Source organism: Ictidomys tridecemlineatus, chromosome 7 (genome assembly GCF_052094955.1).
Source record: "Ictidomys tridecemlineatus isolate mIctTri1 chromosome 7, mIctTri1.hap1, whole genome shotgun sequence".
NCBI lineage: Eukaryota > Metazoa > Chordata > Mammalia > Rodentia > Sciuridae > Ictidomys > Ictidomys tridecemlineatus.
Genome location: NC_135483.1, coordinates 101,967,298 through 101,983,043, shown reverse-complemented (window position 1 = coordinate 101,983,043; position 15,746 = coordinate 101,967,298). Strand labels below are relative to the sequence as shown.

General features: G+C 36.7%; 1 protein-coding gene across 2 annotated transcripts in view; it reads right to left on the bottom strand.

Moving 5' to 3' along the window:
* Cntnap5 (contactin associated protein family member 5) overlaps window positions 1-15,746 on the bottom strand; it is a 790,097-nt gene that overhangs the window by 569,051 nt on the left and 205,300 nt on the right. For both annotated transcript variants that reach the window (XM_021721849.3, XM_078017259.1), the window contains exon 3: window positions 12,626-12,819. In XM_021721849.3, coding sequence (XP_021577524.2) covers window positions 12,626-12,819 — 194 coding nt within the window. The remainder of the gene's footprint in view (window positions 1-12,625; window positions 12,820-15,746) is intronic.

The window sequence follows — 15,746 nt, the reverse complement described above, 5'->3', positions numbered from 1 at the left end:
TGATTTAAACAAAACGCCAGAAGCTTCAAATCTGCTCATTGTTAAATTCCTGGCCCTCCAGGTGGGTTACCTTGTTTCCAAACCCACTTACATTTCCTGGCATGTTACTTAGTAACTCCTGTCCACCCACAGAATGGCAGATGCTTCATCTATCCTGGGAGCAAGAAAAGCAGCACCACCCCAACAGGGAAATGCTCATCTATTCATAAGGGCCCTACCTGCTTCTTTTACCAGCAGGTACCTGCAGGCCATAGCCTCTGGAATTTGCAAATGTCACTGGCCTAGCAAAATATACCCTAGAACATAAGCTGTGTTAATTTTAAGGTACTTGACATCTTACATTTAAGGGAAGAAAGTTGCCTTTTGGGATTCTGACACAGTCTTGGTCAGCATTCATTCTTTATTTCAAGTTGAGATTCAAATACTATTCATTTGAGTACTTCTTATATATTAGGGACATTGGAAGTCTACATAGATCACCTCTATGAATTTTTATAGTACTCTGTTGGAGCTTTTATAAACATTTACAGATGTGAACTCTAAGAATCAGAGATACAAAATGCTGCTTGGAGTGATATGATTAGTACAAAGCGGAGATTCAAACTCAGATTTGCCTAAATCCAAAGTTCATGCTCCAAATCCGCTCATAAAGGAGAGTTTTATTAAGTACACTTAAATTAAAAGAGTTTCAAATGAAACGATATAATCCTGCTCTGGTTTGAATAAAAAAATCCTCCCTTCCCCATTATCTTCTTATCTAAATCCCTGGGGTACAGTCACAGGTTACCAAGAGCACTGTATTTATTGTTGAATAAACAAAGGTAGTTCAAACTGAAAATAATTCAGAATCTGCTATGCTTTTGGGTCCAACAAGCATAAGTAGTATCCAATTATGCCAAAACGCATTAATTTATTTTCTTTGTCTACTGTTTTCTTGTTTAAATGAGAAAATCACATAAGTCATTAAACACCAGAGCAATACAATTAACAAACACTTAATATGTTCCTTTATCAGGGGTTATACTGATTAGAGGAAGAGAAAAATTATGATTGTGTCCAAGAATTGTGGTTATTATGTTTTAAAGTAAGGTTGCTGGCATATCTGTATTTGCAAGTAAGGAACTGTCTTGTTTATTATGATTGTGTCTTGTGTAGCCCGAGACAAAGGCTAGAAGTTCAACTGCCTCCAATTGAAATTACAGCCCTGCTACTCTTCCTGAAGCAAGGCTTGTGATTAACTCCAGGAACCCTATTGACCACCTTTAAATGGGGGTAATCTCTCCTTTGCAGGACAGATCTTAGAAAAGTATTTAGCACAAATGTGACTCATAGTAGATGCTTAGTATATATTATTAGCACAATTGTTTATAACAGGCTTAAAAAAGGTGGATTTAAGAAAAAAACAAATAGCAAGACTCATTTTCAATTCTATGAAATAATCCTTCTTATTCATGGATAAATCACTCCATGTGTCCTTTTTTTTCTTCTTTTTTTAGTACCAGGCATTGAACTCAAGGACACTAAACTACTGAGCCACATCCACAGCCATATTTGGTACTTTTACATAAAGATAAGGTCTTACTGAGTTGCTTAGCACCTTTCTATTCCTGAGACTGGCTTTGAACTCGTGATTCTCCTGTCTTAGCCTCTCGAGCCGCTGGGATTACAGGCATGCACCACATTGCCTGGCTCTGCATGTCCTTATTAACATAAATCTAATGTACAGAGGAATTAATTCATGAAGTTTTCACGTAACTCCCATGGCAAATGTTACCTCCTTATACCTGACTGAGAATTGTCAGTGTCCATGGAGTTAGGAGTGGAGAAAACAGAAATTGTTATGTTGTCTCTCTTTCATTTCAGCACTTCATTAAGACACTGGCAGGGAATAGCACAAACTTGCAGTAATTTGGCATCACGTATGCTACCATTATTGTGATATTTAATTATAAGATCAAGATTTTTAATACAAAATAAATGGACTCAAAAATTTCAAAATATGTTAATAGCTAAAAACTTTTTTGAAAGAACAGATTTATAGTTAATGAGAAATCAAGATGAAACATGATGAAATTTAATGATACATATGTATATATACACACACAGAACTTATATATTATTAGAATTTATTTAAATATGTACAAATATATTTAAATTTATCAATATGAATGCATATAATTTAACTATATACATATGTATCTTTAATACTAAAATGTATGCATATATATATACACACACGCACACACACACACACACATTAAGGTAATATATCCACTTTAGCTTAAATACTAGGATCACATTCTAAAAACAAAGTTTTCATTAACATCCTCACATTAAATAAAGCCAAATATATGACTTCAAGTTTCCAGGAAAATTGGTTTTGATGAATTCCTATTGATTTTTCAAACTTAGAGTCCTCAAATTTTTTTTGTAACTTTGCAGTTATTTTTAAAACCTCTCTACAATGTCATGCAAAGAAAGATTTTGCATTTTCTCACCTGATAATTTGGCTTTCCATTACAGAAAATTGACAAAGCCATTTATTGAGTTGTCATCTAATTGTTTCAGAAATTATTCATTAAGTGACAAATCCATTAAAAAAAAAAACACCTCCACCATGTTATGTGGAATAAGAGGAGGTATATAAAGAAGCATAAGCTCAGGTCTTCCTAGTCACCTGCTTCTCCCTGGGTACATCTCAGAGGGAAGCTGGCATGGACTGAGCAGGGAAGAGTGGTTGATCATCGCTGTCATCATCAGAAGTGCACTTGCATGTGCATACCTACAGTACCAATGCAGCCAGGTATTTCTGTGTGAGAGCAGTTTTGGACCACCCAGCTTGGTGGAAGGGGTTTCCAGGGTTTGGTCTGCAAGCAGAGCTATTGAGCAAGCACTTGTTGTCCCTTTAAATTATCTGTTCATTAAGTTGGCTTAAGATGCCACTCCTATAATCACCTTCATAAATTCTCACATTCCTATAGAAGTCATATGGACATAATGTCTGAAACAAAACATAACATCTCACAGAACCACACACAAGTTGAGAAAGACTGGGGAGACCAAGGCATGAAAGCAAAAGGAAGAAAAGTTTCACCTCTTTGGAGTAACATGGATGTAGATCATGGATGTCTCCACCAGCACTATGTTTTCCTTTCTCTCTCCTACACTCAGATTGTCCATATCCGTGGATAGTGGACTCACTGTGTGGACTAGAACAAAGCACTAACGTGCACATATTTACTTCCCTAGCCCTTATCCATCCCTTATACTCTGTTTCACCATCTGTTATTGGAACTCTGACCGTCTCTTATTGTAACATGCCATAGGGGAAGGAAGACTGGATGAAACTTGAAACATGTCAAAGTCGAAATCACTTCTGGAAAAGAATTATAGCACGTAACTCTACCAACAAGTCAGAAACTTCATACTTTCACCTGTATGTGCATCTGGGCATAGTCTCATCGAACATCTTTCCATGCATCTCTCTCACCTGTTGTGGGAGAGATGCCTATATCTAATTTTAAAGCCTCCCTAATTTATTGCACGCAGAATGAGCTTAGCAGATGTTTGATACCCTAAATTATAATCAGATAAGACAGGATGTTAGAGGTGTATGATTCTCAGGGATAGTTTTTTAAGTACAAGTCCCTTCCCAAACAAAAAGCACCTATGATGTTCATTAGTTAAAATAACTTTCTCCCTATTCTTAGGGCTCCTTCTCTGTTCTAGTAATATTTTTGTGTGAGGGGAAAATTTCTGGAAAAAGTCTCAAAACACTAAATCAAAGAATTATTCTGAAGGCAAGTGTAAGATGTGAGATGCAGTGGCATAATTCAGGATCTACCACGGCGGCTCCCTTTGTTTATAGCAGTGGGAAGGACAATCTCCTACATGAACAATTGCAATCCCTCAGGTATGTGAAACAAATTCTCCACTTTGCTCACCTTATTTTGTTTGGCCTTTCTCCTTTTATTAGTATATATTAGTTAACTTTAGTTCCAACTAACCTTAGGCAAACAAAACTGAAACTCCTAGATAACAGTCAGAAACTTGTTACCATGTTGTGTTTTTTCCTTAAATTGCTGTGTTGTGACAATGAATTTAATAAATTTATTAAAGATTGTTTTTCTTTGAACTTTTTTTTTTTATGCTGGAGAGACTCTTTGGCTCCTAAGTTTTCTGCAAAGCCTGGACTCTTTCCATCTGGCTAGAGCCCAGTAGACACCTGAGGCTTCAGATTGGGCCTAGAGTTTTATTCTTTAGGCGTCAGCAACTCCCTCAGGTGCTTCTTCTACCTCTCTGGTCTAGTACTAGGACTCTGAGCTAATTGTCTTTAATGAGCCTGTTTTGGGTAACTATCTTAGTCTGTAACCACAAGGAGATCTTACCTTCTCCACTGAGCATTTAGTTTATTAAAAACTGCTGACTTATTAAGCTTACCTTCTTCATTATATACAAACCTCCAAAGAAAGCAATCTCTGACAGCTGGCATTCTCTGGGTATCTTCACCAGGTGTCCCACCTGCACCCACCTTTAACAGCCATAATAGCCCTGGTTGTTTTAGACTGTGCTTAACTCCTCCAATTTAAAGTTCAAACAATGGTTCTTAAACTGAGGTCCCAACTAGAAGCCCCAGCATCATGCCACCTGGGATTTTTTTAGAAATGCAAACTTTCATCCTGCCCCAGACCTACAGGGTCAGAAGTTCTGCAGGTGGGGCCCAGCAAGCTGTGTCTTAACAAGCCCTCTGGGACATTTTGATGCATGTTCATTTTTTGAGAATCTCCCCTTCATAGATCACATGGATTAGCATCCCCATTATACTCCCTTTTCAAAGGAGGAAAATGCACCTCCTAGGGATTTAATAATCTATCAGAGTCACAGAATCTCTGTTAGACTTCAAAGCTGAGGTAATATGTGGAAGGAAACAACAACAATGAAACACAATTTGCACAATAGTTAAAAATTCAGTGAATAAAGGATAGTTTAAAAGATCTTTTCCTCATTCTTTATATCTAACATAATTCAATACATTTAGATTCTAAAAACCCAAAGAAAACTAATGCTTCTGCATGTCAAATTTGAAATATTAACTCTGATTTCTCCTAATCAAAGGTGGGTGTCTCCAAATGCTCACAGGTTTATACATATTGCAAATACAATTATAAGTCGAGTTTCCTGTGAATCACTAAATACCTTAACAATAAGATTAATTTAATAGCAGTGGATTTAGGAGAATTAATTTTAAGCAGATCATCCTTCTTACTTTGATATCAGCTGCTGGATCCTATCCTATTACAAATGCAACCAGTTTATAGGGTACTGCAAACATCTGTTCTTGCCTAGAAAGTGTCCATATGAATATTAATCCTGAAGACAGCATGTTGACTCCCTGTCCATGGGATGTGTTTAAATGCCACATGTGAAAACGTATGAGAGCATTTTCTCCTTAAAAGGAATAGACCCCTTGTGGGGAAGTTCTCTGAAACCTCTCAGAAAATTCTCACATTAAGATGGGGAAACAGATGGGCCTCAGTGAGGAAGTTTCTAAGGCTAAGTGTGGAACCAGAGGGCTGGAGAGAAACCTACTGATGCTGGGGCAAAGACCAGCTGTTGCTTTCCCAGGTCTCATTGGAGAGTTGTTCTCTCTTCCTTCTTTTCTCCGTGTTTTGTCCAGCAATAAGACCACCTAAGGTCAGCCAAAGAACTAAGGACAGAACCACTGGGGCAACTCAAGAAGAATACTGGGCTTTGAGGGTCTTTACTGGATTGTCTTAAATTGGTTCCTAAGAGAAGTCCAAACTTCATCTCCATGTATTTTCCACTGTACACACAGGATGGTCCATAACCAAGAAGTCTAAGCAAGGCAGTATAGAAGAATTTGTGCAATGGATCTGGAAGATTCTAGATATACACCTTCCCTAAAAGGGAAGAAAATTTCAATATAGAGAGGCTAAGTTACGTTTCCAAGGTCAATGAAGCCACTGCTAGTGCAACTGGAAGCTGGCCTTAATCAAAAGCCTCTGTGTTTCCCTCTGACCCTATTTTCTGTTGGTTTGTCACATGGTGATAAATTACTTTTGTACTGGAGGACTCCATTAAATCTGAAGTTAGATCCTCTGTATGCTAAGTTCTTATTGAGCTTTTAATTAAGTCCAACTATTAATTAATCTCTGTTTTAAAACTTTATATGTGTGAAAGAACAAATGAGAGAGCTATTAACAAAATCATGGCAAATATATTTAATATGCAGATTCCTACATGTAGCCTTTGTTATCAACCAACAAAGTGTTAAAACAAAATGGCTAACAAATGACACAACACTCTTAGATGATAGCTTAAAAAAGATGGTACTGGTATATACATTCTGTCAAGTCTCCCTCTTCAGATTTATCTTGTATTACTGGTCAGGGAAATCTTGTATCTGAATTTATTATTTCTTTGTGTTTCAAATGCAATTTGATATCTTCCTGTAGGGCTTCTTATACTATTTTTTTTCTTGCTGTGAATGTTTCTCCCTTCCTATCATTTTATTTTCCTGTCTTCTTACACGGACTGAATTTGTATTAGGCATAAAACACTCTGTAACTGCTGAGAAGCCAAAGAAACTTAAACATGGTCCCTGCCCATTAAACTCATCTAAGTCCCTGCCAGTCATGCATTCCCAGGCACACCCTCTCCAACAACTTTGCACATGTGCACTGCCATCAGCACTATTCACATAAGCACATGCTGTGTCAAAGTGTCATTTATTTCTCTCATTAATCATCCTATGCATTCAGGGGAGGAAGGGACCACATCTTAAGTCCCTTAGTATGCCCAGCAACTAGTGCGGTGCTTGGCGTATAATGAGAGCTTAAAAGATATATGTTGATGGTAATGAGATTCTCCCTCTCAAATTGTTTTCTGAAATTGGTAGGCTTAAAATACTATATCAAACAGTGATCAATACTCAGGAAGTTCTAAGCTAAATTGGCAGAATAAATGTGTATAAATCACGAATATAGGAGAGCATCTCCCAGAGAATTTGGAAGTCACTCAAGGATGAAATCGGGGAACTGATGACTACAATGTATAATCCATTCTTTCAATTGACCTCTGTGTGGGAATATGCTGTGTAATGAATGCAGGCCCTCTCTGTTGACAGACTCCAGAGAGCTACAGGAGATCAGAGGCCATCATATTGCATAGGCCAAAAGATTCCATGGTATAGAACTTGATGGGTCTTGTTTGGGGAGAGGCAAACTGAGCATTAATAAAATACAAGATCTTAATAAAGTGCTAGTGTAGGGTTAAATATCAGCCACATGGAATGCTGTTGTGTATGTTGGGACACTGGGCTGGAGGGAAACAGCTTTTCTGGTAGTAGGGAATTGTGGCAGAGAGGGGAAGGGATAAACATCCTTGTTATGAAGAGAAGCAAAGAACCATTCTGTAGAAGATGATAATGAAACATTTTTGTGTCCACATTGTGTGAGAAACCAACTGGGGTTCCATTCTAGGAATCTCTTTGCTCGACAGGTCTTCCCATGAAGTCACCATGTCAGTTAGTCCAGGGTGGCCTTCAGTTTCCATTTTGGCTTAGATTATCATGGAGCAGAATGTGTTCTGAATCTCAGTTCAGGTTGTTCCATCTCCTTTATAAGAGAATATGGGTTGAAAATTGTCATGTTTTCAACAATGGCTGAAATATCATATAGTAATTTAATTGCTTAGGCTTTATGGACAGACAGAGCTAGGGTTGTAAATTGGCCCCATCACTTCACTACTTATGAGATATGGGCTGAGATCTTGACCTCTTGAAACCTCATTTTCTTCTTCTGTAAAATAAAAGCAACTCATTAGGATCACAGAAGAAACTTAACTAATCTCCTTCATGATCTTAGCTGAGTGCCTGCCTTTATTGAGTGTCAGATAAAGAGGAACTGTAGCAATGCTTTCAGAATCCCAGGATACAGACACTCAAAAGAAGCAAAAGAATTCACTATGAATGTTTAAATGTTGAATTCTAAGATGCTATCATTTCCTATATAAGTACCAGCCTTGCAAAAGGCCTTCTTTCAGTCATGGACACAACTCTTTAACTTCTTTTCCTTCCCCAGTGTTCCATGTCACTATGATCATTGCATCTCTCACTCATGATTCTCCATGTTATCACATAGGGAAGATTAGAATATGGGCTTGCATCCTCACAGACTGCTTGAAAGTGACTAATTAAATGGAGACTAAGAAGACAGAAGTGAATACATCAGTAAAACAGAATCAGCTAATATCTTCACTGTCAATTCAGAGAAATCTACCAGCATCAAATGTTTGCTTCTAATCAGTAACTTAAAGGGGTTTATCAGATTATAATTGCACAAGTCAAATAAAGTAAATTGTTTTACAAATACAGGACTAACTTTGCCACTGATATTATGTGATTGTAATTAGAAAAGGCAAATTATTGGGCAAAAGAGAAATTTGAAAGTTCAGGTTTCTCAAAATTTGCCTTCAATATCTATTTTGTGTTAAGTTTGTATATATACTGAAAAAAGAGAGAGAGTGTAAGTTTTTAGATAACATTGAAGTCTCTAAGTAGGATAGAGACATTTTATGTGAGTTTTTTGATACATATGTTAAGGAGGCTGGAAAAGTGAATATGATGATATTTATTATACCTCAATAAAAACCTGAATGCTAAACTTGATTGAGAAGGGGATCTCAATCGTTTGATTATTATAAAATAAGTGTTCGAAATTTAAGACTGATAAGTACTAAAAAATAAAATGTCAATGCTCAGAGAGGGGAAGGAGTTTTCACATACCCTTCTTTGTATGTAGGACCCCTACAGGGATTCATAAAGGGTCTGGACACTTGAAACACAAAGAACTCAGGAAGGAAAAGTTACCTATATGTATATATATGTATAACAAGAACAGTAAGTGTTTCTTATGATGTAGGTTTCAAGGTGAATGGAGACAGGAAGTGGTCTGAGAGGATTTAATTAAGAGGTTCTCTTAATTCCAAATAAAATTTTCCACATTACCAAACAAAAGATTTACATTGCTTCTTGGAGTTAGAATTTTATCATCTATCTTGCTTCAAAATATCTTCACACCAAACAGGAAGAGATTTTTGATCTGCTAAGTTTGTTTATGTGACACATTATGCCTGATTATTTAGTGAGGCAGGAACTCTGGCTTGTTCATGTATCATGGTACATCATTAAACAACTGCTTGTTGGTCTTATTCATAAACATTTCATTCAGTGCCAAATCAGAAACTCTCCAAATTGAATTATCAGGAGATAATTATAATTAACAAATTATGAAGATTTGTTACTATATGTAGAAAAAGTATTTTTTAAAGATTCCTGTCCTGAAATGAACTTTGTAAAATAAAATAAAATTTTCAAGGTTTGGCAAATTGATGTACTATTTACAAAATGTGCTATATTTGTATTATTTGATAAATCATTTTTAAAAAGCATTATAAACTCTATCACATCGAAAACTTGAGGCTCTGAAAAAGACCAAGTGAAAATGTGTATTCAAGAGATTATCTCCTTGGTATACTCTCCTTAATTAAGTTTGTACTTGTTATTGATGTTTTCAAGTCTTGGCTTTTTCTCTGAAAAGTTAAACTGAAACCATTTAGACAGCTTTACCTAAACCTCTTGTTTGGCTGTTGCTTTTACTTTGCTTATAAGGCTAAGCTTTTGTGAATCCATAGCCTTCTAAGTTAACAATAAAAAGTAAAAAGAAAAACTGTAATCTCTTTTATGCAACAGCATAGTCTGAAACAAGTATCAATGAGCATTAGTCACAAAGCAGATTTTACATATATTTGTGAAACGTTTGTAAAACATCCTCAATCTGGATTCAATAGATCCAGCTAAACAGTTTCAGACACTTTAGGCAACATTGACAACATTCACAAACACAGTTATCTGTTAATGGTGTTTTCTCACTTAAAAACTATTTTTAGTTGTAGATGGATATAATAACTTTATTTTATTTTTTATTTTATTTTATTTATGTTGTGCTTAGGATCAAACCCAGTGCCTCACACATACTAGACAAGCACTTTGCCACTGAGCTACTTACCCCAGACCTGTTTTCTCATTTTTAATTCAGCACTGTGTAAATTAAACAGTTATATTTAATATTATCTCAAAGATTAGTGCTTACAAGGGTAACAATTAAAGTGAGAGAGATTAATATGTATATATATGTATATATATACATAAATTTATATACATGAATATATGAATTTTTAAAAAATTAATTGGGGTAAAGAATAAACAAACTACAGATATATTTAAGAATAAATCTTAGTTTTGAATCATGGTGCCGCCAGTTTTGAGCTTGGATTGATCACTGTGATGGCAAGCCCCTTATTATTGGAGATATGAAGAGCAAATCACCAGAGTTTATAGAATCACATATTCACATACACACACACACACACACACACACACACACACATACATTAGTGTGTAAACGTGACATGTCATTGATGTAATGGTTGTTAGTTTTCCTAGTGTTAGTATAAGTGGACACCCATTTTTTTGCAGATACCATGACTTATGGTGTTCCTGGCAAATGCCACTGTATTTTATACTTTAAACTGGAAATTGTGATAACCTCTTCTGGAATCACTACTCCTCCCAGTGTTTGCAGCTGACAAGCTGGTCCTAAAGCTGCCTGTTTCCTAAGTGCCCTGCAGGCATTGTGAACATCTCTGAGGATGCTGCAACTGGAATTTTCTGCCTTGCTGCACACAGGATCTTGTACCTCTCTTTCCCTGCATCCTTCACCTATTCAGCAATGTTGAAGCTGTTTGGGGTATGAAGTATAGGATGGGATAGTCTCCTCCTTCTACCCCCTCTCCAATTCTAAGAGTCTTAGTCATTCTGCAGTTCTAATAACCTTGCTAAAATGAGCCTCATATGTCCACTAAAATCAGGCCCAGGGGCTGTATAGAAACATGAAAGAGAGACTTCTGTCTTTAAGGAGTTGAAATTACTTGGAAACACAAGTAACTAATAGGAGCATGGACATGGAAGAGACCTTGTGCCAGCTGTCCCCAAGCCCAGAGAAATTGTCATCCCTTGAAATACATCCTGATCCAGAGAGTAGGCTGAAAGCAGGTCATTTGGTTCTGAAGAAAATGAAACTTGGAGTTTAAAAAAAAAAATTGAGACTAGATAACTCAAAAACTGCAGCTCCATCTGAAAAACAACCAGTTCTGATTGAAAATGCCAGAGAAAATAAATAACCCCACATCTATTTGTCCCTCTAAAGTCAACATAAAATCTTAAAATTGCTCCTCAAAATTGAAGGTCTGCTCATTTCTCAGTTCAAACTAAAAACAAAACCAAACAGAAATTTGTAAAAGATTATGGTGACTTCAACACTGAAATGAAAAAAAGGATCTTCAAAAAAACTATTTTTAAAACTGAAGAAAACCCATGTCTTCTATGAATATTACAACTTCATATACTAGTAACAATAAAAAAATGGCAATAGTAATGTTCTCAAGATATTGCTATGATCAATCTTTATCGTTAATTTACTACTATGTTCAATTAGAACCTGGAGTGGTGAACGCCTGGCAATTGGCAAATAATAGTGAATCCAAAACAGAAAGTATTTTTTTTTCCAAAAGTGGAGCTAATACAGAAACATGCACATGAAACTGACAGCAATTTAAAATTCTGGTTGTCATTGATTTCACAGGGAGGCAAGTAGGGAGATTCTGATTAGGGAAGAGTTTTTTGTTTGTTTGTTGTTTGTTTTATCAATGGCTAAATCTTCACATTTTTTTATGGATTTAGAAAGTAATGGTGATTTTTCCCCCCAGTAAACTAAAAGCAGCATAGACTAACCCACTGTTTTATTCATGAGCAAGAGTTTCCAAAGGCAGGCAAGTTTTCTTTGTGCCTCTCCTTGTTCTTTTCCACTTACAATCTGCTGACAGCCTCATAACAATACTGAAGTCAAGAGTGTAAGGCGGAGGAGATAGGAAGAAAGTTCTGCTTTGCAACTTGGAGCAAACACTCCTTCTCTAAGCTGAAGATTGTTTATAATTCAGTATAATTCTAAAGTGTGTAATTTATTTCATATTTCTAACCCTTCCCAGTGGCTTTCAAATCTTAGATCCAGAGTGTTCATCACTGAGATTTAAAGTCAAACAAGAATTAAGAATCTTTGGCCAAAGTGCACAAATTGGGTAATTTTGGCCAACTGACTTAACCGAGTCAATTAGGTTGTTACAAAGGATTATGGTACATAATAAACAAACAATAGATAAATAGTAAACGAATACCCTCTCATTAACAATCAGACTTTGTTGGTGTATTTCTCTATTACAGAAGAAGGAACTGAGAATCAGGCAGAGGATTATTGAAGTTGCCAGAAATGGAGGCACACAGTAAACTGCACAGCAGACACCCAGTTTCCCCAGGAACGACACAGCCACACTGGAGTCAAGGCTGATTCATGACCAAATTATTTCTGAATCGGCTCTTGACGGTTATTAAGCCACCAACAATCTGGGTGTAGGAAAATGACAGAAGCACCCACTGGTTACCACCAGCGCATCTCAGTTTTATTCATGGGGAGAGAAAACAGTGTCCTACCCAGATGCTGTCTTCTTGCTTGTACTGTTTCCAGTTGCGTCCTGTGTCACTGAACATCAGGCTATAACTCGTCACCCAGTCAGAGCTTCCGTATCTTCCCTGCGTGGCCACGGCTGTAATCTCCACTCTGTTTCCCAAGTCCATCTGCAGCCACTGTTGAGCATTGGAATCTGCTGGGGACCAGCCACCAGTTCCTAGAACAGCATCAGAGAGATGAAGAGAGAGAGTTGGAGTCACGTCTCACCTAGCTACAACTTTCAACTGTCAAAGATCAATGAAACGGTGTTCAATGAAGATGCCATCACCTCAACATGCCCTTCCCTTCCCTGTCTCTGCATTTATTGTCCTGCTATTTTTACAACAAATTTTCATCCTGTAGCTCTTATGGCTTAAGACTCATTTTGAATGCTGTATCTGCCAGTCATCATAGCTTCCATCTAATGAATTCCTAGAGGGGTTTGTCCTATTTCTTTCTTAAAACTCTATCCCTGACACAAACTAGCCCTAGGTCCTCTCTCTATGACTGATATCTTTTTTCTTTCTCTTTTTCCTTCCTTCTCTTCTTCCGTACTTTTCTTCAAATGATTTCTATGGACTAGACACCGAGCAGATATGTGTATCCCGTATACCAAGATAAAAGGACACTGATCAAGACTTTGAGGGGCATCATTCATTCATACCACATTTGTTTTTTGAGTTAACAGGACCATCCTGGGTGGTGCAAGGTGGAGGGAGAGAGACTAACTTAAAACGGATAGAAAGGAAGATCTTTTATATTTCCAAGAAATCCAAAATTATCCTTTTTACTCATCTTGCTGCCCATTTTAGAAGTTTCTTTATTCTTATTATGCTTGTGTGTAGATATTATGGAAACAAAAATGTGTAATACAATGTGAAAGAACCCCTCCCAAAAGGTAAATACAAGTTCCTGTAGGAGCCCAGAGGACAGAATGCCTCAGGAGATGATGAGAAAGTCCTTCTAAAGATATTGAAAGATATTAAAATCTGAGGCAAGGCACAAGCACATCCAGAAATAAAGGGGGAAGTTAAATAAGCATCAACCAGACCAGAAGGAAGAGCACACACAAACCTCAGAGACAGGAGAGAGCCCGGCAGTATGGGACCCACGTGCATTTCAGTGTACTGGACACACAGGAATATTCTAACATGTCAGAAGGCTTTTTGTTCCAGAATTTCATTATTCATCACACTTGAACTTTGCAGAAGATCAATATGCACTCTCACTTAATTGGAAGACTTGTGGTCTTCAGTTTTCTGTTTCCATTTTATGTGAGCCCAAAGAAGTCAATATGCACTTCTACTTCCCAAATACTCTAAAGCCTGAGGGGAGCTATCACAGATTGTTTTATATCATAGATAGGGATGGACCCCAACCAACCCCTGTGTTAACCACTTTGCACAAGACATCAGGGTAGAGAGTTCATTAAAATTTTAATTTAGAGGAATCATTTATAAATTCATTTGTCTTTGAAATTTTGTCATTGGAAATCATTTTAATGATGGTCTGGTCTAGTTTTCCTCCATGCATTGGAGGAGAGGTCACTTGGGCCTCTTCTTGGCAACTGAGTGATTTTTCTGAGCTGTATGCCCACAGTACAGTCTCTCGGTGGGCAGGGATGGACATACAGACAAGGAAGACAGAGGACATATGGTAGAACTTATTCTAATCATAAGGCAAATATAACAAGGTATGGTTGACTTCCTTTCAGTAAATAGCTAGGCCTCAGGAATCTAATTTGATAAAAGTATATTTTGTTTTTGTTTTTCCCATCCTCCCTAAAAATATTTAAATACTGGAAAAGCAAAAGGAGGGAAAGTACTCAGCACCCACTGCGGATTTTGTATTTTGTCAAGTGCTTTACAAGACATGTACACAGTAGCAGGAATTGCTGATATTAAAGTACTTATCTCTCTTCTTTCTGTAGAAATAGGACGGTATTGGGTACATGGCCTAATAATATTTTTCAGTCCCCATATTAATAGGGTTATAATAGAAATATGAGTGGGAATAAGATGTGGCACTTCTAGGCAGCCTGCTTCTGCCCCTTCCTCCTCCCCACCACCAATGGAGGAAATTTACAAGATCCAAGATGTTGGTAGGATGACAAGAAACAAAGAACCTGGATCCCTCTACTGACACATGGTGGAAAGCATCTGTGAACTTGCACATAGCTGCACTGACCTATGCCATGGAAAGGAACTGAACATCTCCAGTGTTTAAGTCATTGCACATTTGAATTTATTTGATACTACAGATTAGCCTCCTTCAATACCTACTCAGTATCCAAATGAGTAAATATCGTTATCCATACTATACAGTTGAAGAAACTCAGAACTAGCAAGTTTAGAACACTTGGCAACTAGAATTAAAGCACAGGAGTAACTCAACTATTTGGGGTTACTCTGCAACCCCCCCCAAAATACTTCTAAAACCCAGAAAACCAGTAATGGTGGAATGTCACTGGGTTTTTGAACCAGCTTCCAAAGTACCAACTACAAAAATATGTGTTTATCACCAACATTGTCTTGTCCAATATGTTTATAAACCCCAATCCCCTCCATCTTCCCCTAACTTAAAACTGATAGAAAGGAAGATCTTTTATATTTCCAAGAAATCCCAAATTATTCTTTTTACTCATCTTGCTGCCCATTTTAGAAGTTTCTTTATTCTTATTATGTTTGTGTGTAGAGGGAGGCAATGTTGTTTAAACAGCATTATCTCAACAAAATTAAAATATGGTAGAAAATGAATTTATAAAGTGATTTCTTCTGAGTAGTTAAAATGTTAATGATTTTGCACTTTTATGCTTTTTGCATCAATGTTTTTTTCTAGCATGTCTCTTTTAAATAAATTGATAGCCTTATTACATATGATTTATTGCATAAGAAAAATACACAGAAAAAATAAAAAATAAAATCATATCTATAGAAATTTGAGACTTGATGGTAAAATATAGGACTTTTGCCACTTTGAGTGTTTGTCACTATTTTTGAATTAAAAATCCTCAAGCTATAGCCATTTCTTTTTTAGTACCAATTGACTAAAATTGGACTTCTTATTCTTGCTTTGATTTTTTTTAACTTATTTGTTATAATTATC